The sequence below is a fragment of the Amphibalanus amphitrite genome, unplaced genomic scaffold (genome assembly GCF_019059575.1).
Source record: "Amphibalanus amphitrite isolate SeventyFive unplaced genomic scaffold, NRLGWU_Aamphi_draft 000814F_arrow, whole genome shotgun sequence".
Classification (NCBI taxonomy): Eukaryota; Metazoa; Arthropoda; class Thecostraca; order Balanomorpha; family Balanidae; genus Amphibalanus; species Amphibalanus amphitrite.
The window spans coordinates 116,869-143,685 of NW_024882308.1; the positions used below are offsets into that span (position 1 = coordinate 116,869).

At 46.6% G+C, this 26,817-nt stretch overlaps 1 protein-coding gene and 1 long non-coding RNA gene across 2 annotated transcripts; one reads left to right on the top strand and one right to left on the bottom strand.

The window, feature by feature from the left end:
• Window positions 1-1,705: 1,705 nt before the first annotated feature.
• On the top strand, window positions 1,706-11,275 carry LOC122366531 (alpha-N-acetylgalactosaminidase-like). The gene is made up of 2 exons (XM_043338896.1): window positions 1,706-1,866; window positions 9,998-11,275. The coding sequence occupies exon 2, from the start codon at window positions 9,998-10,000 to the stop codon at window positions 11,228-11,230; it is 1,233 nt and encodes a 410-aa protein (XP_043194831.1). The 5' UTR covers window positions 1,706-1,866; the 3' UTR covers window positions 11,231-11,275.
• A 4,534-nt stretch (window positions 11,276-15,809) lies between these two features.
• On the bottom strand, window positions 15,810-16,397 carry LOC122366533. The gene is made up of 2 exons (XR_006253905.1): window positions 16,067-16,397; window positions 15,810-15,866 (listed from the first exon to the last, which is right to left on the bottom strand). It is a non-coding gene; the product is annotated as an uncharacterized LOC122366533 (long non-coding RNA).
• Window positions 16,398-26,817: the final 10,420 nt, after the last annotated feature.

The following is a 26,817-nucleotide window of genomic DNA, read 5'->3' on the forward strand; positions in this document are numbered from 1 at the left end:
CAGCGATTGCTAAGAGCAATAGCATGTACAAAATGTATATCTCAGAATTTTGATATCGATGACCTAAGGTCAGGTCAATTTTGCGACCTCCCCATTATAAGTCAATGGGAGAAAATTGAAATGCGCCTCTTTTGGACGAAAGACATTATAAACACTCCCAAACACCGAATTACAAGTGGTTTAGACACACAGAACATGAAAATGGTGTCCGTGACCCTTGTTTATGCCCTGAGGTCATCTTAGGTCACGAATGGTATCTAACAGTTTTTCGCAAATAACTTTTGATAGAGGCATGCTAGAGCGATGAAAACGCCTTAGATGTGTTCAGCTCGACGATACGGATCGACTGATATGCAACATGACCCTTTCCGGTCAGGTCATGACCTTGACCTGAGGTCAAATTTTCAAGTTGACCTTTCAAGGTCAAGTTATAGTTCATTCGATGCGTCTTGACGAGAGGAACACGATGCCGGTAAAAGTAAGCTCGTACAAGGCTTGGGTCAAAAGTTATTGCAGAAAAACTATTTCCGAAAAAATCGGCTATTTTTGCAGTTTTTGCCCCCTGCAGGCAAAACCGTTGACGTTAGGTCAAATCTGAGAGAATTATTCAGAAAGGGGGTTAATAGGGCTATCGAATGCGCTTTTCCGCGGCGCTGTAGCTCTATTGGTTCCCGAGTTATGCGTTGGCTTCTTGGAAATTTTCGACATTCGACCTGGAAATCGGCGAAATTTTGCCTTCTATGACCTCTGGTGACCTGACCTTTGACCTGACCAAAAAATTGACCGAAGTGATTTCGTCATTATTTTTGACGCTCTTTCGAACGCCGCCTTCTGCGTATCGCTACGTGGCCCAGGAGCCGAGTTACAAGGGGGGGTGTTCAAACACCCCCCCCCCCCCCAGCAGGGCGTGGAAATCCAGGACCCCCAGCAGGGCGCGGGTTAATATGTATGAACTACTTAGGCACAATAATGCATATAGCCCTCATGTGTCTTTTGATTGGTCGAGGCTGACTTCTCTTGTGACGTCACCGGTCATCATCCATTCAGATGACTATCCACGTGTCAGATCTATGATATATATCGCATCCGGGCTCATTTTAGAAACTTCTATTTCTTTTTTAGAACCGACCGCCCATCACTGTGAATTGGACAGATTTGACCTTTTTGACCTCCATATGACGTCACAGGTCAAAAAAAGAGGTTAACGATACCGCTTCTTGTGCAGCTTGATGAGTAATTGCGAATGCCTTTTGGATTTTTCGATCCGACTATTGGTTCCGGAGATACGACGGGGGGACCTTTGCCCCCTCCCCTCAACAGGACCTGCGGAACAGGACCGGGCCGGCGCGGGTTAATAGTATCCATAATAGTTTCCATGTTTCCACATTTTCTCCGTTGACTTATAGGGGTGAGGTCACGTACCTCAATGCCCTAAGACAATCTCAAGCACATGGCAGCGTGATTGTATTCACTCCTTGCAAGGTTTCAAGTTGGATTATATTGACGTCATTAATTACTTCATTAAGGTCGTCGGCGTTATTTGTTAATACTTCCCGGTTGAACGGTCCACTATTTTCCTAAAAGAACACTGTGCGGATATTTAAAATGAGCCCGTCAAAAGCTGCCTGTAGTGTACATAGACGATAGGCATATGCTCTGTTCCGTGTGAAAGCGTCACCTGTGCAAGTACATCGGCCCGCTCGGACAATGACCGGGCTGATGCCGATCCGGGGCGGTTTCCGAGCGAGAGAGGCGCACACATAGGCCCACAGACACAGCTACCTACAGATCGCAGCTCCGAGCACATCCACTCAGCGATTCCTCCGACTCAGAGATACACACAGGCTCAGCACAACGCACGCACAGGTATGTTTGCTTTTCGCTAGTCGACCCGGAATATTATAATATAATATAAGTTATAAATAATATATAACTAAAAACCACTTCATTTTCGAAAAAAATCATACCCTAACAGTGTGTGTGTGTGAGAGTGGGGTTTGGAAACCTCGTCATATTGTTGTGTGCGGATATTTGGCACACCTTGTAACGCTTATTAACTTTATTCAAATGCTCTAAAACTTTGGCTTATGATCCTCCAAATCAGACAACCTGGTCATGTTAGGTGACCGCACGTGTAAAAAACTTTCCCAAGTTACACCAGCCGATTCGTCTCTTTAACCCTCGCCGGATCTATTGGTTTTCTACATACGCGCCGGCCGAGGAAGGGGGGGGGGTACGATCCCCCCTCGCCGTTTCGTCCCTGGTGGAGCTAGCTAGCGCGTAGCCCGGGAAAAAAGAGCGTGTGCGTCGTTACGAGACGCAGAGATTGATACCCAATTTTAGCCCGCGCTCCGACGGGGGGGGGACGGATAGCCGCCCCTGAGGTTTTTTTGCAAATAGCGGGAAAACCGCAGCGCGTAGCGCCGCGAAATTTGGTACGACTATTTTCATCAATTTTACACATGGTGTGCAAGTTTGAACCTCCTACCTTTTAACCCGCGCCCCAGTGTCAGTCTGGATTTTCCACGACCTGGTGTGGGGGGTGTTTGAACACCCCCCTTCTAACTCGGCTCCTGGGCCACGTAGCGACACGCAGTAAGCGGCAATCGAAAGAAAGTCCAAAAATAAGGACGAAAACACTTCGGTCATTTTTTGGGTCAGGTCAAAGGTCAGGTCACCAGAGGTCACCAAAGGTAAAATGTTGACTATTTCAACATTTTGGAAACTGCCAACGGCTATCTCGGGAACCGATAGAGCTACAGCGCTGCGGAAATACGCATTCGATAGCCCTTTTACAGACCTTTCTGAATAATGGTCTCAGATTTGACCTCAGGTCAACGGTTTAGCCTCCAGAGGGCAAAAACTCCAAAAATAGCCGTTTTTACGAAAATTGGTTTTTCGAAGATAACTTTTGACTCAAAAGAGCCATGACATTACTTTTGCCAGCATCGTGTTCCTCTCGTCGAGACGCGTCGAATGAACTATAAGTTGACCTTGAAAGGTCAACTTGAAAATTTGACCTCAGGTCAAGGTCATGACCTGACCGGAAAAGGTCATGTTGCATATCAGTCGATCTGCAACGTCGAGCCGAACACGTCTAAGGCATTTTCAACGCTCTAGCACGCCTCTATCAGAAGTTATAAGCGAAAAACTGTTAGATTCTGTTCGTGACCTGAGATGACCTCGGGGACATAACGAGGGGTCACAGTTGCCATTTTCCGGTTCAGTGTGTCAATTTTACCTACATCTCGATGTTTGAGAGTGTCTAGAATAGCGTTCGTGCAAAACAGACGCTTTTCAATTTTCTCCCATTGACTTATAATGGAGAGGCCGCAAAATTGACCTGACCTTAGGTCATCGATATTAAAATTCCGAGATATACATTTTATAGATACTGTTACTCTCATCAATCGCTGAAAGTTTCAAAGTGATCAGTCACTCGGTGTAGCTATGGCAGACATTGAAACTGTTTATGAGGTGAGGTCACTTCAAGTGACCTGGTGACCTGACCTTGAATGACCTTGGTCTGAAATTTTCACAACATGTGTAAAATTGATGTATGATAAGGTGTACCAAAAACGGCGGCGCTCCGCGCCGCCGTTTATGAGATATCTGCGAAAAACCGGAGGGGGGGGGTGTTCAAACACCCCCCACACTTTGGCGCGGGTTAAGGTCAGGTCACCAGGTCACTTTGAATGACCCAACCTCAAGTCACTTTTTTGCAACTTTGCCACAGTGCCAGAGCTACAGCAGATGTCGGAGGCCTTTGAAAGTCGCAGGATGTCATAAGGTCATTAGTACCTAGCTACAATTTGTATATCTCGGAATTTTGATATCGATGACCTGACCTTATTTGATATCGATAAGGTCAGGTCAATTTCTCGACCTCCCCATTATAAGGCCCCATATACAATACATGACTTCATATACGATCAACTTTCACTACCTTGAGGTCTGTTTTGCTGTTGGGCAGCTGTAAGGTCATGTGACGTCATCAAAGGTCCCAAAGTTTTTTTTTTGCCAATTACTCCGTACAGAAACAAGATACAGCCGCGCGAATGGTCTCATGGTGTTCAACTCGTCAAGACGCATCAAATGACATACATCATGACCTCGAGGTCACGTGACCTGAGGTCAACCTTGGACCTTGACCTTTCGAGGTCAACATATATATCATTCGATGCGGATTGACGAGAGGATCACGATGATGCCCTTCGTTCGTTCCTATCTTGACTAATTCGAAAGTTATTCGAGAAAAACTTTATCCGTGTCTAGCGCCGCCATTTTGACTTTTTTGACCCCTGTGACGTCATCTTCGACCTGACCTGAAAATGATGTTCGTAAAAATTGTAGACCTTGTCCGTGCGTATCCGATGCCGTTTACCGCTTGTCGCTATCTTGCTTCGTTCTCGAGATCTCAGGGGGGGGGGGGGTGTCTCGGGAGCAACGTCGGGAGACGTCCTAGGGAGTTTTCCGGTTCAAACTCCCCTAGGGAGTTAGAACCGACGGGGGGCGGTCATCCGCCCCCCGTCGGTTCTAAGTTGGCGCAGACCCCCGTAGGTGCGTGGGTTAACCTTCAAGGCGGTGGGGGGGGGGGCATTTTTTTGCCCAACCCCCTCTTTAGTTTTTTCGATATATCTCCAGAACCGCTGCGCCGATCGTCACCAAACTTTCAGTACCCTCCCGTGAATAGCTATTGCACATTGTGACCAAAACTTTTTCTTAAGGCTTTGATAGGTTGAACACTAATGACGTCAGAATGACGTCAGTTCTGCCATTTTCGACCCAAAAAAGGTTTTGTGGGAAGAGCTGTCAGGCCTACAGCTTTAGAGATACATAAAAATGTTTCGACATGAAAGGTGTAGAAAAGGGCTCCAAAACTGTCATCTCGGATTGTTGAAATTTTTGGATTTTAACCCTCGCCCTGGCAGGGGGTGGGTCGATGCGACCCCCCCTAAGGTTTTTCGAAAATAGCGTAAAAACGGCGGCACGCAGCGCCGCCAAATTTTGCACTGCCTATGGGGCAGCCTTTTTACATATGATCTAAAAATTTCAGGTCCAAGTGACCTTGGGTCAGGTCACCAGGTCAGAAAAACCGGTACAAGGTCATGGTCAAATTTCAGTTTTCTTTTTGCACCTGTCCAGCTCACAGTTTTGGACTGATTTGCTTCAAACTTTCAGGATGTGCTAAGTTCACCGAGTTGTATAACATACAGGGTGATCCAAAAAATTGGAACCCCTAACTTAAAATGTCCGTAAGTCCGACAGTTCTCACATTATTGACAAATTGCAAACACCATTAGAAAGAACGTTCAATTCTCTATAAAACCAAGTTGATTGAACTTAATTATTACTATAAATATTGCCCTAGTTATATGCCTATAAAATTTGTGTCACGAAACTCACTGAAACGGTTTTGAACATAATGCGCAAATCAGTGATTTGCGGTTTGCTGTTCTGACCATGTCGCATGTTGGATGTTCATGAATAAAAATAGCTCATTCACGTGCTATTGTAAGGAATTTAAATTTCAACAGGAGCAAAAAAATATAGTCATTCGGTGCCCCGTGCCACATGGCCCATTCAGTGGTCGAGTTTCTGGAAGCCTGTCCGGCCATCATCGAGCCAGATGCCTGGCCACCGAAGAGTCCTGACCTCAACCCTTTGGACTTCTTCGTGTGGAGTGAACTGGAGCGAATTATGTATAGCCCGAGGTCAGAGGATCAGCACCATAGAGGACCTGAAGGAAAGGCTAACAGCCTGCTGGGATCAGTTGTCCCAGAGACTGACTGCTGGCCTGCGCCGTCGGAGCCGTCCCGAAGCGACTGCAGGCCTGCGTGACGGCCCACGGAGCTCGCCTTGAGCACATGCTGGGATGAACAGCGGAAACTAGGACGCGTGTATCTGTTCTATTGTGTGCTTCTGTGTAAACTTTTATGTAACAAAATTGAAATTGGATGTGGTGTTATTCGCAAAAAATACAACAACAGATGGAGTGCTAACGGACTTCAGTGCATTGTTAACAATTGGCGATTTCGTTTCACTCAGTTTTCTGACGCTCATTCCAAAAGCTAATAGTGAGTCAATGCTTTACAACATACGTGCACTAATTTGACGTGATTTTATAGAGGATTTAATGCTCTTTCTAATGGTGTTTGCAATTTTTCAATAAAGTGAATACTTTTGGACTTAAAGACATTTTAATTTAGGGGTTCCATTTTTTTTGGATCACCCTGTATAGTTCGGGTTTTTTGAGGTCACTGACCTGAGGTCAGTAAGAGGTCATTACGTCGTAATGTTAAGCCTATGGGAAAATACTAAATTCGGAAAATACTGGAGATATCCGCTTCGTTCTATCACTTTTGTGCTTTGAAACCACAGTACTTAACAGCAGGTCACTTGGTGCTTCTTTTTTTGTGTACTTATCCATGGTCAGGTCAAATGAGGTCAACTGAGGTCAAATGACGTTTTTGCCAATAACTTGGCACATAATGACGCTAGAGCTTAAAATGGTGTCATTGTGTTCCTGGCGATCAGCCGAATCGAATGATACGCAATATGATGCAATTTGGTTAGCTTGAACTTAATTAATTAATTAAATTTTACTTAAAAATTAAGAAAAAACTTTAAGCACACTTATGCAAGCTAAAAAGTATATCATTCGACGCGCCTTGACGTGCTGAGTTCACTGGTGCTTTTATTTTTGCGCCATCTTTATTAGATCAAAAGTTATAGGCGAAAAACTTTTGACCTGTTTTTAGAGAAATTTTTACATTTATAACCCCCCCAAACTCCCCTAAATATTGACCTAGAGCAACCAAATTTGCACAGGGGCGAGAACTCCAGGGGGCTCACCTATCTACAAAATTTGGTGTTTCTAGGTTCCATAGGAGCCAATCGCGAGGGGGGTCGCATCGACCCCCCTGCCAATGTTATGAAAAATGTCCTGCCAGGGCGAGGGTTAACCCCCCAAAATAAAAATATATTTTTTGAATATAATAACCGGAAAATCCAAAAAAGTTTTTTTGAATTTCGAAAAAACCGGAATATATATGATAGTCCCGACCGCTTTCTATCTACATACCAAAGTTGAGATCGATACCTCTTTTTTTGGCCAAGTTATAGCGAAAAAAACTGTTCAAAATTGATGACGTCAAATTCTCAAACTCAATTTTTAGCAATTCTAGACGAGCTGCATCGAATCAATACCCATCTTATGCAAAACTATCAACTTTGAAATTTGACCTTTTTTGACCTAACCTTGATTGACCTGACCTCCACCAGAAAGTGACCTTAACTGTACCTGATGGTCTTATAACCAACACCATTGAGTTGGAAATGAAAAATTGGTCATAAAACATGCATCGCACAACCTTAGTAAAGTTGGGTTCATGTGGTGACCCTTGGTGACCCTTGGTGACCTGGCCTATTACCTGACCTGGTATGACCAGTGACCTCTAATAGCAAAATATGTACTAGACAACTGACGCCCTAGCGCTGATTTTCGACAAAATGCGTTTTCCTCGGTGTTATAGCGCTTTCCCTAAAAGACCCGTGAACGGTGAAACATTTTATCTTTGACCTGACGTGTGACGTCATCGGTGACCCCGAGGTCAATGAAATTTGAATTCCTTCGACAAATTTGACAGGGCTATCGAACGCCGTTTGAATTTTCCGGATCCGTCCAGTAGTTTCGGAGATACGGGGGGAGGCAAAAAAAATGCCCCCCCCCCCACCGCGCGGAAGGCGGCCGGGAGGCCCACCGCCTGCCGGGTTAAGGTCCTAGGTCAACCGGTGACTTCTGAGGTCAGGTCAAGGGCCCCAAGGTACGGTTCCGTTTTTGGTGAATAACTTCGCAAAAACGCCCGCAGAGCCGCTATTTTGGCAACATCGTGTTCACCTAACTCTGGCGCGTCGAATGATATACTTTTTGTTTGGGTGAGGTCAGCTTAGGGTGTTGACCTCGGGTCACGGTCAGGTCAGCGCCCCCAGGTCACGAAGTTGGTCTTAGGAGGTCATGTCGCATATCATTAGATTCGGCAGGTCTTCCTGAGTCCATTGGTGGCTTTCCCGACTCGCTAGCTCAATTTGATCGGGGTTATTGACGAAAAACTAATATAACCCTAATGACGTCATAAATGACGTCACGCAAGGTCAACATTGCAAAAATGACGCATAGAACCTTGCAAGAAGTGCACAAAATCACGGTTCTGTGTGCTTGAGATAGTTGGAGATCGTTCCCGGCGCCTGAATAGCAGTTTTCATTTTTCCCCATTGACTTACTCGTATAATGGTGAGGTCACAAAAATGATTTGAGCTCATATGACTTTTAGGAAAGATCCGAGATATGCAAGTTGTGAGACTCCTAATAGATACTACTTAGGTCCTGCAAGTTTCATTTCCCTGGGAAAGCTCCTCTGGCAATGAGGGCGTTGCGAAGTTGCGATATCTGAAGACCATGCAGAGGTTCACTTATTATGTCATTGGTCAGTGACCTGACCTGACCCGAAAATGCAGTTGGTGTCAAAAGATCCGGCTTGAATATCAAAGGTCAGGTATGCCAAGTTTAAGCTCCCTATCGCCGGAGTGTTCGGAGCTATCGCAAAAAAAAATGTTGGCGAAATTTCATGACCTGAGATGACCTCAGGGGCATAAAGAGGGATCATGGGTGGCAATTTTTCGATTCAGTGTGTCATGTCTACCTGTTATGCAATGTTTTAAATTGTTAAGTTTGACCTCCGTCCAAAAAAAGGTGCATTTCAATTTTCTCCCCTTGACCCAATGCAATGGAGAGGCCACTAAATTTTCAGGTCAGGTCAAAAATGACGTTACATGTGTAAAAAGAGTCCGAATGGCGGCGCTAGGGGGTAGAGATAAAGACAGCTTTTTACGAATAACGATTGAAGCGACTAAGCTAGGGAAAAACTAATAGCACCATCGTGATCCTCTCGTCAATCCGCATCGAAACATATATATGTTGACTTCAAAAGGTCAAGGTCAAAGGCTGATCTCAGGTCACGTGACCTTAAGGTCATCGTTTATATCATTCGATGCACCTTGATGAACTGAACACAATGATTCCATTCATGCGGCTGTATCTCGTTGCTGTAAGGAGTTTCTAGCAAAAAAAAAAAAAAAAATGGTGAACTGTGATGACGTCAAATGACCTTACAGTTGTCAAATAGCAACTAATAAATCAAGGTAGTCAAGGTTTGTCATGAAGTCATTTATGGTATAATAGGCCATTGCGACTCTTTTCAGGGACAAAATAATACAGTTGATCCCCCTTTGACTTATAATGGGGAGGTCACAAAATTGACCTGACCTGATATATCGGAATGTTGACCTGATATCAAAATTCCGAGATATACAAATTGTAGCTATAATTGACTTCATTACCTCCTGTAACTGTCAAAGTGCTCCGTCATCTACTGTAGCTCTGACACGGTGGCAAAGTTGCTAAAAAGTGATTTGATGTTGGGTCATTCAAAGTGCCATGGTGGCCTAACCTTAGAATGTAGGAGGTTTAAAGTTGCACACGACGTGTAAAAGTGATGTGAAAATAGTCATGGTAAATTTTGCAGCGCTACGCGCTGCAGTTTTCTCACAATTTCCGAAAAACCTCAGGGGGCGGATTAGCCCCTGACGCGCGGGCTAATTGACATTCGCTGACTTACCTTGACCTGTCGGTTCAGCTGATCTAAGAGTGGTTTAAACATATTATAAGTGACTTTTGACAACATTTCAAACACTGCTTGCCGCTACATGGTCCTGGAGACGAGCATGGTGGGTAGTATGATGAAACATCCTCCTCACAGCAGCGTGCGAAAATCCAGAATCACTAGTGATCGAAGAGGTGTGTAAAGTACTGACTGTCGAAAAGTCATATTCAATCCCCAGACCATAAACCAAATATATGCAGTTACTTTGAGAAAAAAGTCTGGACGGCCAGTGTTTTGTGTCTGTGTCTGTGACTGCCGCTACCATCTGCCGCCAGATGGCACTGCTCCGATGGACGGCGGCGGCCACGGCGCTGCTGGCGGCGCCGCACCTCGTGCTCGGTCTCGACAACGGGCTGGCGCTGACGCCGCCCCTGGGCTGGCTGGCCTGGGAGCGGTTCCGCTGCATCACCGACTGCGCTGCCGAGCCTGACAGCTGCGTCAGTGAGGCGCTGTTCCGTGCGCAGGCCGACCGAATGGCTGCCGATGGCTACCTGGCCGCCGGCTACCAGTACATCATCATCGACGACTGCTGGTCGTCCCACGAGCGTGACGCCGAGGGGCGTCTGCAGGCCGACCCGGACCGGTTCCCCAGCGGCATCAAGGCGCTGTCCGACTACGTGCACGGCCTGGGACTCAAGCTGGGCATTTACGGAGACTATGGGACGTACACGTGCGGCGGCTACCCGGGCAGCATCGACCACATGGAGACGGACGCGCAGACGTTCGCCGATTGGGAGGTGGACTACGTGAAGCTGGACGGCTGCTACAGCGACCCTGACTCGATGGACGTCGGCTACCCCGAGTTTGGCGGATACCTTAACGCCACCGGTCGGCCGATGGTGTACTCGTGCTCGTGGCCCGCGTACCAGTCGAACCCCGACTACCCAGCCATCGCCCGCGCCTGCAACCTCTGGCGCAACTTTGACGACATCCAGGACTCGTGGGACTCGGTGGCGTCCATCATCGACTTTTACGGCGACCATCAGGAGGAGCTGATCCCAGTGGCCGGGCCGGGCCACTGGAACGACCCGGACATGCTGATCGTGGGCGACTTCGGGCTGAGCTACGAGCAGAGCCGCGCCCAGATGGCCGTCTGGTCGGTGCTGGCGGCCCCGCTCATTATGTCGGTGGACCTGCGCACCATCCGACCCGAGTATGCGGCCATCCTGCAGAACAGCGCCGCGCTCGCCATCAACCAGGATCGGCTGGGCATCCAGGGCAGGCGCGTGTTCCAGGACCAGGGCATGGAGATCTGGCGGCGTGCAATCACGCCCCAGGTGGACGAGCAGTTCTCGTACGCGCTGGCGTTCCTGGACCGGCGCACGGACGGCACGCCGAGCCGGCTGACGATGACGCTGCGCGAGCTCGGCCTCGACAGTCCGACCGGCTACCGGGTGCAGGAGGTGTTCGACGGCCAGTCCTACGGCACGCTGCTGCCGGAAGACTCCATCACCGTCCATGTCAACCCAACCGGTGTCACCTTCCTGCGCTGCGATCTGGTGGCCTAGTGTTGCCATGTGTTAATACAGCCGATTTGATGTGAGGTGACCTTTCATAAGCGTGTCCGTAGTGTATGCAGACATGCGCACAGGGTTTTTGAATGTGAGACACTGCCTCCAGACCGGATCACCTATGCCAGAGACGTTTCCCAGAAGAAAACTCCCAAAGTAATTCAATCTCGTTTTGCTGGAACTTTTGTTTATGTAAGCCGTGTTAATTATCAACATGGCCTGCGTTTCAATTCTTGTCTTGTGTAAAACTGTATGTCTAGACACTTTTTCATACTGAACGCGAATTAACCCTCGCCGGCCGAGGGGGGGGGGGGGTGCCACCCCCCATAGGTTTTTTTTTTCGCGATAGCTCCGAACACGCTGGGGATAGAGAGCTGAAACTTGGCATACTTGACCTTTGATTCAAGCCGGATCTTTTGACACCAACCGCATTTTTTGGTCAGGTCAGGTCACTGACCTATGACGTCATAAGTGAACCTCTGCACGGTCTTCAGATATCGCAACTTCGCAACGCCCTCACTGCCAGAGGAGATGTCACAGGGAAATGAAACTTCCAGGATCTAGTATCCATTATAAGTCTCACAACTTGTATATCTCGGATTTTTCCTTAAGGTCATATGAGGTCAGGTCATTTTCGTGACCTCACCATTATAAGTCAATGGGGAAAAATGAAAACTGCTATTCTGGCGCCGGGAACGATCTCCAACTATCTCAAGCACACAGAATCGTGATTTGATGCACTCCTTGCAAGGTTAGATGCGTCAGTTTTGCAATGTTGACCTTGCATGACGTCATTTATGACGTCATCAAGGTCATATTAGTTTTTCGTCAATAACTCTTGATCAACTTGAGCTAGCGAGTCGAGAAAGCCACCAATGGACTCAGGAAGACCTGCCGAATCGAATGATATGCGACATGACCTCTTTCGACAAACTTCGTGACCTGGGGGTGCTGACCTGACCTTGACCTGAGGTCAACACCCCAAGTTGACCTGACCCCGACAAAAAGTATATCATTCGACGCGCCTGAGCGAGGCAAACACGATGCTACCAAAATCGGCGCTCTGCGGCCGTTTTTTGCGAAGTTATTCACCAAAAACTGAACCGTACCTTGGGGCACTTGATCTGACCTCAGAGGTCACCGGTTGACCTAGGACCTTAAAATCGGGTACCAATCTCTGCGTCTCGTAACGGCGCACACGCTCGTTTTTTTCGCGACGCGCTAGCTCCACCAGGGGCGAAACGGCGAAGGGGTCGTACCCGCCCCCCCCCCCTCGGCCGGCGCGTATGTAGAAAACCAATAGGTCCGGCGAGGGTTAAACTTCAGTCATGCATTTAACCCAACCACCCTGTCGCGCTTTTTTTGCGTGTGAAATTGAATAAAAAAAAAACGCGGCGCGTAGCGCTGCGCCGCAGTAGCTTTTTGTATATCAATTATGGACAATGTGTGAAATTTTTGACCCCAGGTCATGTCAGGTCAGGTCACCAGGTCAAGTTATTTGACCAAGCCTAACAAAGTTTGCAATCATGTCCAGCCTGCAGTGTTTGTCAGAGAGGTTTTAAACTTGGTAGATGGCATGATGTTGTGGGCACCTATAATTTGTATATCGGATTTCTTATATCCGTGACCTAAGGTCAGGACAGTGGCGTGACCTTTCCATTATAAGTCAATGACGAAAAATGAGAATGCCTCTAGATCCGTTTGTACGGATAGGAACAGTCAAAATACTTCAGAATCACAATGACTTGGACCACCCGTGACGACCAAGGTGCCTTTTTTGCTGATAGCTTCTATGTAGAAAGGTCATCCGAGGTCATTTGAGATTACAAACAGATTTTTGCCAAACACTCTCGATTGAAAAGAGATGGAACGCTGGGGATGGCTTCATTGTGTTTGTCTTGTCGAGACACATATAATGATATGCAGCATGACCTATTTTGGTCACCGCGTGACCTTGACCTGAGGTCAAAATTTGACCTTGACCTTTCCAGGTAAAAAAATATATTTTTTGAAGCGACTGAAGGAGATTAACACGACAGTGCCATTGCCAATTCCTCATCTTTGCTGGTTCGAAAGATATTCGTGAAAAAAATGTTATCCAAAAACAGCGATTTTCACAGTGTTTGACTTATGGAGGCTTAACCGTTGACCTGAGGTCAATTTGGATGATGACCTTATCAAAAGAACTGTTCAAAGGCAATCGATTGCTTTTCCATGCGTTTTTCTAGCTATCATAGTTCCTGAGATAACGGCATGTTTTCTGAAAAAAATATAATGACATGTGGCAAATTTTGACCTTTGATGACCTCTGGTGACCCCAATATTTCTCTAAGATGAAAAATGATTGAAATACTTTCAAACCTACGCATTGAGAGCTATCGACTGCTTTTTACCGCGTCTTTCTAGCTCTCTTAGTTTTACTGTTTTTGAGTTAGAGGTGGGTGGTAACATATGCCTCCCCCCCCCCCACACACACACTATGGCGAAGTTGGCTGAGACCGCCACTGGGGCGTGGGTTAAGTCACATATTGAAGCTCTGTTGGATTCGAATTATATCTATTCCTTGGGGACAATCAGCTCCATCTCGGATGGCAGGAGCCATGGACCCTCTTTGGGCTAGACAATACCTAGCGGTATCACTTAACGAAAGTACATTTTAGTCTTTTCAGGCATGGAATACGGTCTCTGACATTTAGTTGTCTTTCTTTTACCCAGAACGAGTGTCTTATATCTGAGTTTGGCATTTCTAAGACTAAAAAATATTAGGTCTTGGGTCCTTACTGGACTCTAGCATGTCTTATTTGATCCTTCGCAGACTTATGACGGGTCCTTTTAGGACAAGGAATGGCACCCGGGACTATGTGTGAAAAACTAACCAGGCCTATACAGACCTCTCGGACTTGATTTGGATTCGACTTCGACTAAACAGGCCTTCCTTGACTGAGTAAGGGTCCCGAAGACCTGAAAATGCATATCAGTCTAGGCCTGAGATAGGGCTGAAACGGCCTGAGAAAATCTGTGAAGCCTGACATTGATCATCTTAGCTCTTAATTAACCCTCAACCGCACAGAGGGGGGCACCCCCAGGTAGTTTTTCTGCTCTGCACTAAACATTTTTTACCGCTAGAAGCCTGGGTTTTCGTATAGCTGCTTCTCTATCCCTTCTCAATGACCCCTGAAAATTTCAAGTTTCTGTGGTTTTTGGTTTCGGAGATATGACCTTGTTCTTCAGGTCATGTCATGACCCAAATGACCAATACCCGATATCTTGCGTTGGCTATGGGTCTTCTGAGCTTTTTGACACCTTGATTTCGGTATTTTTTTTTTTGCTAGTCTTACCCCCCCCCCCCCCACCTATCATGGAACATCTTCGACGACGTAGAGACGACGACGTAGATTATTCGACGATGTAAGTACAGATGTAAGAGTCAAGGTCAAGGTCAACCTAGGTCATCTAAGAACATTTCATTTCAGGCTAGCTGAATTTACTTTTCGTGAAGATTTTTTTTTACTGCATTTTTTTGTAAAAGCTTCTCAGTTCATGATCCCATGTAATAGGGACGCACAAACCAACCGGTGCTCACATCAATATACACACAGAGACACACAGACATACAAACACATATCATTGACCTTGACTTAACTTAACCTGAAATGACCACAGCCGGTAAAAACCTAGTCGGATAGTGTGACAAAAAAGAGCTGTTCTAGCTGGTTTGGCACCACAAACGGCAGCGTCATCGGTATATGATGGGCACCGCTCGTGATGTTCCAACCGTGTCCCCAAACAGCAACACTTTTTAGTTTCACCTGACCTGGAAGGTCATGATTGACTTAATGAGGTAACATTGGGTACCATTAGATTCGACTCTTCCCAACGAATCTGTTGGTCCTTGCCGCGACGCTCTATCTCCAGCAGCGAATAATAAATAGAAATTAATAACAGATAATTTCTTTCTAACTAATAATAAATAGAAAATAAATAACAGAAATAGCGCAGTGGGTGGCAACCCCCACCCCCCACCCCATGTGCGTTCTAGGATGGAAAAATGGCATGTGCGGGCGAGGGTTAAGGGTTGAAAGCGTAGTTGCAAGACAAGACTCTGATTTTTTAAAATGCACTCGCAACTCCTACCTGAAGCGCTGGCCCAGAGAAGGAGCAGTGTCGGCACTGAGAGCGCCTTTCTCGCCATGTCTTGTCTGTGCCCTACCCACGGAGCCGGGCACCTACGGACGATCAGAGTGCGCCGCTGTCCATGGAGGCAGGTGGCCCCGCAGCCTCGCCGCGCCACTGAGTCCCGGTCACTGGTGTCGGCGGCGGCGGACCGGACTTGCCACGTCGGCCCCATTGATTGCAGGCCGTCCGCCATCGGCGTTCCGTACGCCGCCAACGGAGGAGTTATAGGCCTGGGGCTCCGCTGAGGCGGCAAACTGATGTGTGTCCCTGCCCAGGTGCGGCGCAGGGACACACATCAGTGTGTGTAGACGCAGATGGCCCCCGGCCACTGCTCGCGCCACCATCGCCCGCATCTGCTCCCTGCCACCCCTCGGTCACCTGGCCACCTCAGAGACTTGGCCGTGGACAGATCTGTATTGGACCGCTCTGGATCCCGTCTTCGATCATTCGATTGTTACTGCAAACACATTCACACAATACGAGCTCGAGTCAAATACCAGTTGGCACGATGCCAAAATGGGTCACAACACAGCTCGGGGTCCAAGAACTCTGTTTAACATTCTACAAGCAAGTAAAGAAATCAAGCAATACACAGCAGACGTTGAGGTATTGAAATTCAAAGCAGATAGACAATGAACATTTTTAGTGATAACATACCGGCTTATCCCGTCTCTGGCGCGCTGCCAAACGACCACGGCGACCGAACTCACGAGGCCACCAGGGCAGCCTCCACAAACAAGCTCCACAGCTTGTCCTCCCCGAATCGGGGGCAACCGAGCCACTGTCCCGGAGAATCGAACATATCAGCTCATGTAAACCGGTTTTCACATTAAAGTTATACAACAAAAACGAATATTCATCACATAAATTCAATTGAGAAGTTACAATATTAGATTCAGCAGTTACAAACCTCTAGAACCTCACTCACCGGTACCAAAATCCGGAGCACCCGCAACACATCCGCCTCCAATCATGGCGGGGAACGAAAAGACCAAGATACCTATAAGAAACAGGTAGATCCGATGTTTGAAAGTAAAGCCCCAGTCACAAATTTGACGCACCTGTGACATTTCCTGACACCCACGTGACTATTGTATTAACTTTTGTGTTTTGCGATGTTTTGACCTTATTTAAAGTACTGAAAGCTCAAAATGTATGATTAATGTTGTTTAAAGCAGCATATTAATAATTATGTTTGTAAATTATCGATAAGCTGCTTATAGCAGGTCACGTGATTGCTACCAGATTATGTGCTCAGAAAGCATCTTTTCAACTTCGATTTTGAACAATTTTTACCTCCTTTGAGGCCAAATGATGGACGGTTTGAGGCACACGATGAAATGCTGAATCTATTGATGCCAAAATTTGTTCGTTTTTTGCATTTTTAGACTACTATATCCTGGCTCAAACTTTGACCAGTTTGTGTGTAAACCATATGGTGAAGGGAAAACTTCACGCCCAGCAGGCGTCTTTACAGTGCTGCCAAATCGTGTTTGGTGGGGGTCGGAAAAGACCGCCTTCCGCGCAGTCGGACTCGAGATCAGAACCGGTCACGTGACTGCCAGCGCGGCATTCGAAATTTCGGAAAACACAATATCCGCTTACAACCAGCACAATCGGTGCCCTACGAGATAGTACAAATATTCCAATGATATTTCAAAAGCAATTAATTAACAACGCCAGCTAATTAATGAAAACACGCGCACTATATCCCTACGCACAAGCGTTCAGCGGCCCGCCGCTCCAACGCGCACTTCGGCTCCTAGAGCCGCCGGTTTTATCGGGAAACGAGCACGAAGGATATGTGAAACGGGTCGGAAGAAGGACAAGCTGCAGGAAAGGATAGGATAGGACGGGCGCCATCTACAGTGTGGATTACTCGATTATATACCAAGAACAATTGTGTGTGTAGCAAATAACGTCAACGTACGTAAAGGGCATCCTTCTGCACACTTGATGGTCATTGTTACGTCATAATGAATTTTAACCCGCGCCCAAATGGGGGGGGGGGGGACTATTCATAGCCCCCTCCCGTTTTTCTGCAATAACTTCCAAACCGCTTGATGTATCGACGCGAAACTTGCGGTACCTTCGTCTGCATCAATTTGAAACGTTGTGTCAGAATATGACTTACGTAGCGTTCATAAGTCGGCTGGAAATGACGTCAGAGTGATGTCATGTTTGGCCGATTTCGACGCAAAATATTGAACCACGGAAATCGCTCCCAAGAGCTTAGTGGTTAAGATCGATCCAATTTCTTTGCATGAGAGGACTAAGAAAAGACTACGCCATTACTCTGCTATCTCGGATTTTCAAAATATTACAATTTTGAAAATTAGGTATATACTTAAAAATTAAAATATTATGTTTTCATTTTTCAAAAATTTTCAACTTTTCGAAAAACAGGAATACATGTGATAGAATACCCGCTTGTGACTAACTCTAGCAAGTTTTAGCCAGATATCTTCACAAATGGCCAGGTTATATGCATTAGGTATAGCAAAATATTAACAACTGTATTTTTTTTAAATCAATTTTTCAGTACATATTTGACATCGTACACCAATATATCTAGCACCATCGTGTTCCCAAACTGAAACTGCAGCCGATAGGCACGTTTTTGCTGCAAAATTCCAACGTGAAAATTTGACCTTTTTTACCTGAAAAAGGCCCGACCTAAGCTAAATTCAACTCAAAATGACCTCGAGTGACATAAACGACAACGAATTCGAAATATATTGCCTAAATGGATCATAAAACATGCTTCACGTGACCAACGTATGATATCAGATTTCCGTGACATGTGTTGACCTGACCCTGACCTGAAAATCAAAGTACAAGTTTGGTACCCTCAGGGCATCTAAAGCAGCTGTTCATGAGTGTGTAAACAAAAAATGAGCCTGATCTGACTTGTAAGACGGCGTCCAGAACCCAAAATGTGAACAAGCCATACATCGATAATTTTCATTTTGACCTGAGGCGTCATCGGTGACCTCGAGGTCAATGAAACTGACCTCAGGTCAACGGTCTAGCCTCCAGAGGGCAAAAACTCCAAAAATAGCTGTTTCACGAAAAGTGTTTTTCGACAATAACTTTTTACTAAAAAAAGGCCACGACATTTCTATTGCCAGAATCGTGTTTCTCTCGCCGAGACGCATCGAATGAACAATAATTTGACCTTGAAAGGTCAATTTAAAATTTGACCTCAGGTCAAGGTTATGACCTGACCGGAAAAGGTCATGTTGCATAACAGTACATGCGTCTCGGAAAGACAAACACAATGGGACCACCCCACGTTCTATCTCTTTCCAATCGAGAGTTATTGGCAAAAATCTGTTGGTAGCCTCAAATGACCTCGGATGACCTATTTAGAGGCTATCAGCAAAAAAGACACCTTGGTCGTCACGGGTGGTCCAAATCGTTGTGATTCTGAAATATTTGGACTGTTCCTATGCGTACACACGGATCTAGAGGCATTTTCATTTTTCTCCATTGACTTGTAATGGAAAGGTCACGCCACTGGCCTGACCTTAGGTCACTGATATAAAAAATCCGAGATATTCAAATTATAGGCGCCCATAACATCATGTAATCCACCAAGTTTAAAACCTTTCTGACAAACACTGCAGGCTGGACATGATTGCAAACTTTTTTAGGCTTGGTCAGCTAACTTGACCTGGTGACCTGACCTGACATGACCTGGGGTCAAAAATTTTACACCTTGTCCAAAATTGATGTACAAAAAGGTATTCCAAGCGGCGCGGCGCTACGCGCCGCGGTTTTTTATTCACACGCAAAAAACGCGACAGGGTGGTAACATAAGCCCCCCCCCATCTACTGGGGCGAAGGTTAAGCGTGTTAATCCACTAAGCCTTCCGGCGGCGGCTACAGTTTCAACTCAAGCTGCTGGCTGGTTCTTCGGATGTACGCCGTGTCTGCTCGCCAAATTTCTACACGAGCCATCTGCGCTGGCTAACCTGGCCACGTCGACACGCGCCAGTTTCTACTCGCGTTTCTGCACGCGTCAGTTTCTGCGCCCGTCTCCTGAGAGGGCACCTGGTTGGCTCTTCGGTCTACGGACGCGCGCGATCTCTGCGCGGTTTCTGCGTGCCGACCCCTGCTGGTTCTGCGGCGTGCGTCATACGCGCGTGCAGGCTTCTCTGCGCGTCAGCTTCTACGTGGGCTGACTTCGGCGCTGCCGGTAACGCTGCCGGTAACGCTGCCGGTAACGCTGCCGGTAACGCTGCCGGTAACGCTGCCGGTAACGCCGCCGGTAACGCTGCCGGTAACGCCGCCGGTAACGCCGCCGGTGACTGCCGGCTCCTGCTCGCCTCAGTGGCGTGGCCAGCAACTGTCACCCGCGCAGCGGATAGCCAAATAAAGTAGACTTTATTCGACGCAGGGAGGACTGATATGGTTTATGGTGTTTCGTTTGAGCGTGATAATTAACCCGCGCGGGGCTGGGGTCTCCAGCCGAACGCGCGGGGCTGGGGGTGGGTAAATTTTACCCCCGCCCCCTGTTATCTCCCGAACTAATGGTCCGATTTGGAAAATTCAAACGCCAATCGAAAAATCTAATCACGAACAACTAAAAACATGTACTTAATTTAATGTTTGAGGTCAATGTCAAGGTCAAGGTCAGGTCAAGGGTACAAATGGCAAGTTTCTACAGTATCGGCCTTGCACCGTAGTTGCCGAAGAATGGACTGAGACTGATTGCCCAAAACGTGTTCTTAGGCTACCAAGACAATATTCGTTGCATACAATATCATTCAGAGGTCAAGGTCAAGGTCAGGTCAGGTCAGGTCAGGTCAGGTCACCAAAAACAAAATATAGAAAAGGGCATGTGCGACACATGTTTTATGGGTCATTTTATTCATAGAATTCAATAGACACACTCAATAGGTGATATGGACCACATGTGGATGAATTTCAGGTCGAGGTAAGGTCAAGGTCAGGTCAAGTGAGGTCAAATTTTGAAGTTGGTTGTTAAGGCCTAAAAAGGTGTCTATCTGATGCAGTGTTTCACGGCGAATCGAATGGTGCTATTTTTGTTTCCGTACGAGGTCTAGAACTTCAAAAAAAAATTCATTTTTCAAAAAAATTGTTTGACATGACGTTATAAAATTTTGAATATCTCCCACATTTTTGAACCGATTCTTCTAAAAGTTGGTATGTAGGTGCACATGGACCACTGTTCTGACATATATTCCGGTTTTTTCGATACACGCAAAATTTTGGATTTATAATTATTTTCCCAAAAAAGTCATTTTTAAAGAAAAAAATTGGACCAAAATAAAAAAATTCAAAAACCGAGATAGCAATTTGATAGACAAAGTAAAATCACGTATCATCTTTTTTGTTACGTCTTGATTCCCTTAAAAATGAAGATGTTAGCGGCGTTTGAAATGTTGCCGTTTTTTTAGGCGAAAATGGCGAACATGACGTCACTAAAACGTCATTTTCTAAAAAAAAAATCCGAAGGACTTCGCTCAAATTTTCAAGGAACGTGTCAAATTGATGTAAGAAAAGGTACTGAAAGTTTGGCGGCGCTGCACGCAGCCGTATTTGAGATATTCTAAAAATTCGCGAGGGGGTAAAATTTACCCCCCCCCCCCAGCCCCGCGCGGGTTAAGCCTCGCCTGCCACCTGATGGTGGGCTCTGTTTGAGCTCTTGTGTGTTTGGTAAGCTCGGCTCTGAGGTTTTGGTGAGCCTGGCCCTGGGAGTTTTGGTGAGCACGGCTCTGGGTTTCGGTGAGCTCGACTCGGGGTTTGGTAAGCTCGGCTCCGGGATTGGTCGAACCCAGCTCGGGGACTTGGGGGTTTGATTTAGGTTTAGTTTGTAAGTGCCAGTTAATTACGGAGCGAGCGAAGCGAGCGGAGTCTTTCCTTAGATTAACGGAAATTTCTGAGTGTGAGCGGCCGGCCGGCCGTGGTCACGGTTTTGGGCGACGCTTATATCTCAGCAACCACTTGACCGATTTACACGCGGTAATTTTTGTAGGGTAGCTTCATTCCTTCTACCAAGTATTGGACTATTCCCGATGCATGTAGGTGACCCCTTATGCACGTGCCACGTGCAAAACGAAGAGGTGTCACTTTTGTAATTGTTGCAATATCTCGGTAACTACTTGGCCGATTGCGCTGAAAGTTGGCATGTAGGTAGGCACCCACTGGGCAATGCATATCCATGTGCCAGAGTTGGGGTGCTGCTGCACGTGCGCACGTGCAGGGTGCCGCTTCCAGATCTCGAGAACGGCTGGGCCGATTGTGCTCAAATTCGGCACATCGCTAGAGACCGGTAGTAGGGTGCCGTGCACAAGTCAGTTGGAGGTACCCCCTCGCAATTTCGCACGTGCAAGGCCCACCCTCTCGCTCGCTCCGTTAGTCGTCCCATAAGGCGCTATACTGGTTGTAGGGTGTGGTGTTCAACTGATTGTGCAAGTTTGAATAATGTGTTCGGGGTGATATGTTGTGGCACGATTCCCTGTTTTTGGTCATTTGTCTCTTGAATCAGCGAAAGGTGTTGCGAGAGCGGGCAATACGTTACGAGTTAGTTTGAGCGCATCCTTGGGGAGCACAGTTCTGTTTGTCTTGGTTTATGTATGCTCAGTGATCGGCTACACGGGTCGGGTGTTAAAGGTAGTGTGCCAGCTTTCTTGGACCGTATGGAGTTAATGGCCCAGATAAGGAGAACCGGATTTTTAGAACTTATCCATACCTTCAAAACTCATGGAAACGTCTTAAATTCTTCAAATTTTGAGTACCCCAGTGCGAAATTCGCCCCGACGGGTTGTCGGTCGTACCCCAACCACATTTCACACCACTATGAACAATAAATGCACACACTGAAATCGCTATTACCGATATGCTCATCCAATCAAGTTTCGATAAACCCGTTCATCATCATCTCCTGCGGTTTCGAACACGCCTGTTAGGTGGCTTCTGATGCTCGTCGAGGTCGGAATTTCCAAATACGCGTGGTGCGTCGGGCCGCGCGCTCTGACTTCGGCCAAGAAAAATGCGTCAGCTGATCATTGTCATTTCTGCCACTTGCGTGTGGTGAAATGGGGTCATAACTTATAAGACGGCTTTTTCATATCAATTATTTTACATAAAATCATATTTCAAACCATAAATAATGTTCGACAGCCAAATAAAAGAAACAATACAATACGGGCTTACAGTTTAAGGCTCGACATTGTGATGTCTACGATTAGACAGCTGATAACTCATTCCCGTACGTCGTATGGTCGTAACACTATAATGACCTTTGCTTATTGTCACAAGTTCGCCGCATTCGCGATTGTTGCCCGACGCCTGTTTGCAGGTGAGCCCACTACAGTTGTTATACATATCTAAAAACCGAAAAACTTTTAGGCGAAAAAGGCACTATTCCAGGCCCATTTTTGATTTTTTTTTGCGATATTAGGTAAAAACAGAAGCTTCTTATCCTAGGAAAAATAAAATGGGAAATCTTTCAAAGGTGGCACACTACCTTTAAGCGTGAGCCCGAGGTTTGAGGCGGCGCTATTTGGAGGGCGGCTGAGAAACGTCCAAGGATAAGAGGTAAGTGATTTTGTTATTCCCCTTCCCCTTAGATTTAGTTAAGTATGACATCTCGGGAGGAACTTAGCAGTAAGAAGGCTTCTGAGCTACAGCAGATGCTAGAGGATTGTGGTTTAGATTCTTCTGGTAAGAAATCTGAGTTAGTGGATAGACTTATAAGGGCTACTGAGGCTGATCTCCCGTCTGTAGGAAATGATAGTGAGCAAAAGCTGTCTTCGGTTGCTGCCTCGCTCCCGGCACCTGCTGCGAGCGCTCAGGTGTTGCTTGTTCAATTGAAGATTTTGAGAGAGAGGGAGACTTTGGTGTTGGAGGAATGGTTAGCAGAGATTGGTAGTCCAGTTGCTGACGCTGATTCGCGGTCCGCTGCGATCAACGTCTCTGAGCGCGCGCCTGAACGGGTGGCGCGGCAGAAACACTTGCTCTGCACATTCAGCGGTCCCTGTTGCCGCGTGCCGAGTTGTCTCCTTTTTCTGGTGATGTCCAGGAGTATCGCTTGTTTCTGGGGACGTTTGACACGTGTGTGGCTAACAGAACCACCGATCCGAACGAGCTCCTCGCTTATTTCGAGCAGTTCACGCGCGGGCGTCCAAACAGACTGGTCAGACTGATCACATTTACATGTGTTTGAACGTTTTTCCGAAACTCTTCCACAGATTCAGCTTCCATCATGCTGGGCAAAAGTTGGTTCCACTCTCTTATGGTTTTTGGGAAAAACGAGTTATAGTACTGAAGTAATCTCGACGGAAGTCTCTCTATCTTTTTAGGGTGATCACTCCGTGATATATAGCTAGGTTCACATATAATTCTTCTAACATCTACTTTCATGTTGCCATGGTGTAATTTGTACAGTAAGCATAATCTCGCCTCTCTACGTCGGCTTTCTAGGGATATCCATCCTATTGTGGCCAGCATGTCAGTAACACTGCTATGTCGGTCGTAGTCATTAAGTATAAATCTAGCAGCGCGCCTTTGAACCATGTCCAGCTCATGCTTCATACCCTCTCCCCATGGGTCCCAAACAGAGCTGGCATAGTCTAGATGTGGCCTAACAAGGGACAAATACATGATTTCCTTTACAGCTTGAGGGCAATCCTTGAAATTTCGCTTAATAAATCGTAGCATCTGATTCGCTTTAGCAGTGACATGTTGTACATGATTTTGCCAGGTACATTTATTCGAAATATGCACGCCTAAATACTTGAACTTATTGACAACCTGAGCTTCTATTCCTTTCAAATAGTATCTAGGCATTGCAGCAAGTTTTTGCTTTGTCATTCTCATGATAGCACACTTTCCAACATTAATAGACATTTTCCATTTGGAACACCATTGAGATAATCTATTTATATTTGCCTGTAACGAAAAACTACATTCTTCATTGCTTAACCCTCGCCGGCCGAGGGGGGGGGGGGGGGCGGGTGCCGCCCCCATAGGTTTTTTCGCGATAGCTCCGAACACGCTGGCGATAGAGAGCTGAAACGTGGCATACCTGACCGTTGATTCAAGCCGGATCTTTTGACACCAACCGCCTTTTTCGGGTCAGGTCAGGTCACTGACCTATGACGTCATAAGTGAACCTCTGCACGGTCTTCAGATGTCGCAACTTCGCAACGCCCTCACTGCCAGAGGAGATGTCACAGGGAAATGAAACTTGCAGGATCTAGTATCCATTATGAGTCTCACAACTTGTATATCTCGGATTTTTCCTAAAGGTCATATGAGGTCAGGTCATTTTCGTGACCTCACCATTATAAGTCAATGGGGAAAAATGAAAACTGCTATTCTGGCGCCGGGAGCGATCTCCAACTATCTCAAGCACACAGAATCGTGATTTGATGCACTCCTTGCAAGGTTAGATGCGTCACTTTTGCAATGTTGACCTTGCGTGACGTCATTTATGACGTCATCAAGGTCATATCAGTTTTTCGTCAAAAACTCCCGATCAAATTGAGCTAGCGAGTCGGGAAAGCCACCACTGGACTCAGGAAGACCTGCCGAATCGAATGATATGCGACATGACCTCTTTCAACCAGATTCGTGACCTGGGGGTGCTGACCTGACCTTGACCTGAGGTCAACACCCTAAGTTGACCTGACCCGAACAAAAAGTATATCATTCGACGCGCCTGAGCGAGGCGAACACGATGCTGCCAAAATCGCGCGGCCGTTTTTTGCTAAGTTATTCACCAAAAACTGAACCGTACCTTGGGGCACTTGACCTGACCTCAGAGGTCACCGGTTGACCTAAGACCTTAAAATCGGGTACCAATCTCTGCGTCTCGTAACGGCGCACACGCTCGTCTTTTTCCGCGACGCGCTAGCTCCACCAGGGGCGAAACGGCGAGGGGGGATCGTACCCGTCCCCCGCCCTCGGCCGGCGCGTATGTAGAAAACCAATAGGTCCGGCGAGGGTTATTATGTCTGTGTAAAGAACAACATCATCCGCATATAATTTTATTTGACAATTAATTATATCCGGAAGATCGTTAATATATAAAAGAAATAATATTGGACCCAATACACTCCCTTGTGGGACACCGGACGTAACTCTAATCACATCAGAATAACAATTATTAAACAGAACTCTCTGCGTTCTATTACATAAGAAGGTTTCAATCCAGCCAAGAATGTTATCTAAATTACACATTTTTAGTTTAGTTAAGTGATGTTTATGTGGAACCCTATCAAACGCCTTACTGAAGTCAATGAATCTCAAATCAACACTTTTTTTCTTGTCAATGGATGACATAATATCCTGATACAGCAGTAACAGTTGTGACTCACAAGAAAGATGTCTTCTGAATCCATGCTGACTATCAGAGAATAGGTCAAAATCATCTAGGTGCATCACAATATAGGAAACTAAAATACGCTCCATCATTTTACAACATATACATGTGAGCGAAATTGGACGATAATTTACAGGTTGTTTGGTACTGCCCCCTTTGAAAGCTGGGTGCACTGTGGCTTGACGCCAATCGTGAGGAATGTCTTTCGTATCAAGAGACTGTTCGAAAATCATTTTGAGGTACATTGCGACCACTTTTGCGCAATGTTTTAGAATAGCCCCGCTAATGCCATCAGGGCCACAAGCTTTGTGGACCTTAATATTTTGTAAGAGGCCTACGATGCCATGATAACTGATAAGAACCGGCGGCATAACCTCCGACGTGCGAGTGCAATCGCTCAATGATGTTGTATCTGTATCATCTTCCTCACAAAATATCCCTTTGTATTGATTGTTAAGAATATTTGCTATATCCTCCGGGTTGTGGACAATGTTCCACAATTGGTTTTGTTGGTTTCTGACACTTGGTTGGTTTCTTGGAGAGAGAGAGAGAGAGAGAGAGAGAGAGAGAGAGAGAGAGAGAGAGAGAGAGAGAGAGAGAGAGAGAGAGAGAGCGAGAGAGAGAGAGAGAGAGAGAGAGAGAGAGAGAGAGAGAGAGAGAGAGAGAGAGAGAGAGAGAGAGCTGAGGATTCTGAAGAATCCGGGAATGCGCACAGCACCGACAGGTGCGACCAGCTGCGCTAGAAGCCGCTGGAGCCGGAAGAGCGGAAGGCCTTCATGTTTCAGAGACGACTCTGGTTCGGCTGTTTGCGGCCTGGGCATTTGGCCAGGGTCTGCATGTCACGTCTGTCCTGTCCTGTGACATTTGTGACGGGCGACATGCGACCTTGTTGCATGTGAAATCGGTTGAGCGCGACCCCTCTGTGCCGGAGCCGCCGGAGGTCGAGGATACCACTCCGAAGTTGGTCAGTGCCGGGGTAGGTCTGAGGGATACGAGAACCGACTGCATGATGCCGGTGGTGCCTGTGCGGCTCGTGGATAGGACTGGAAAG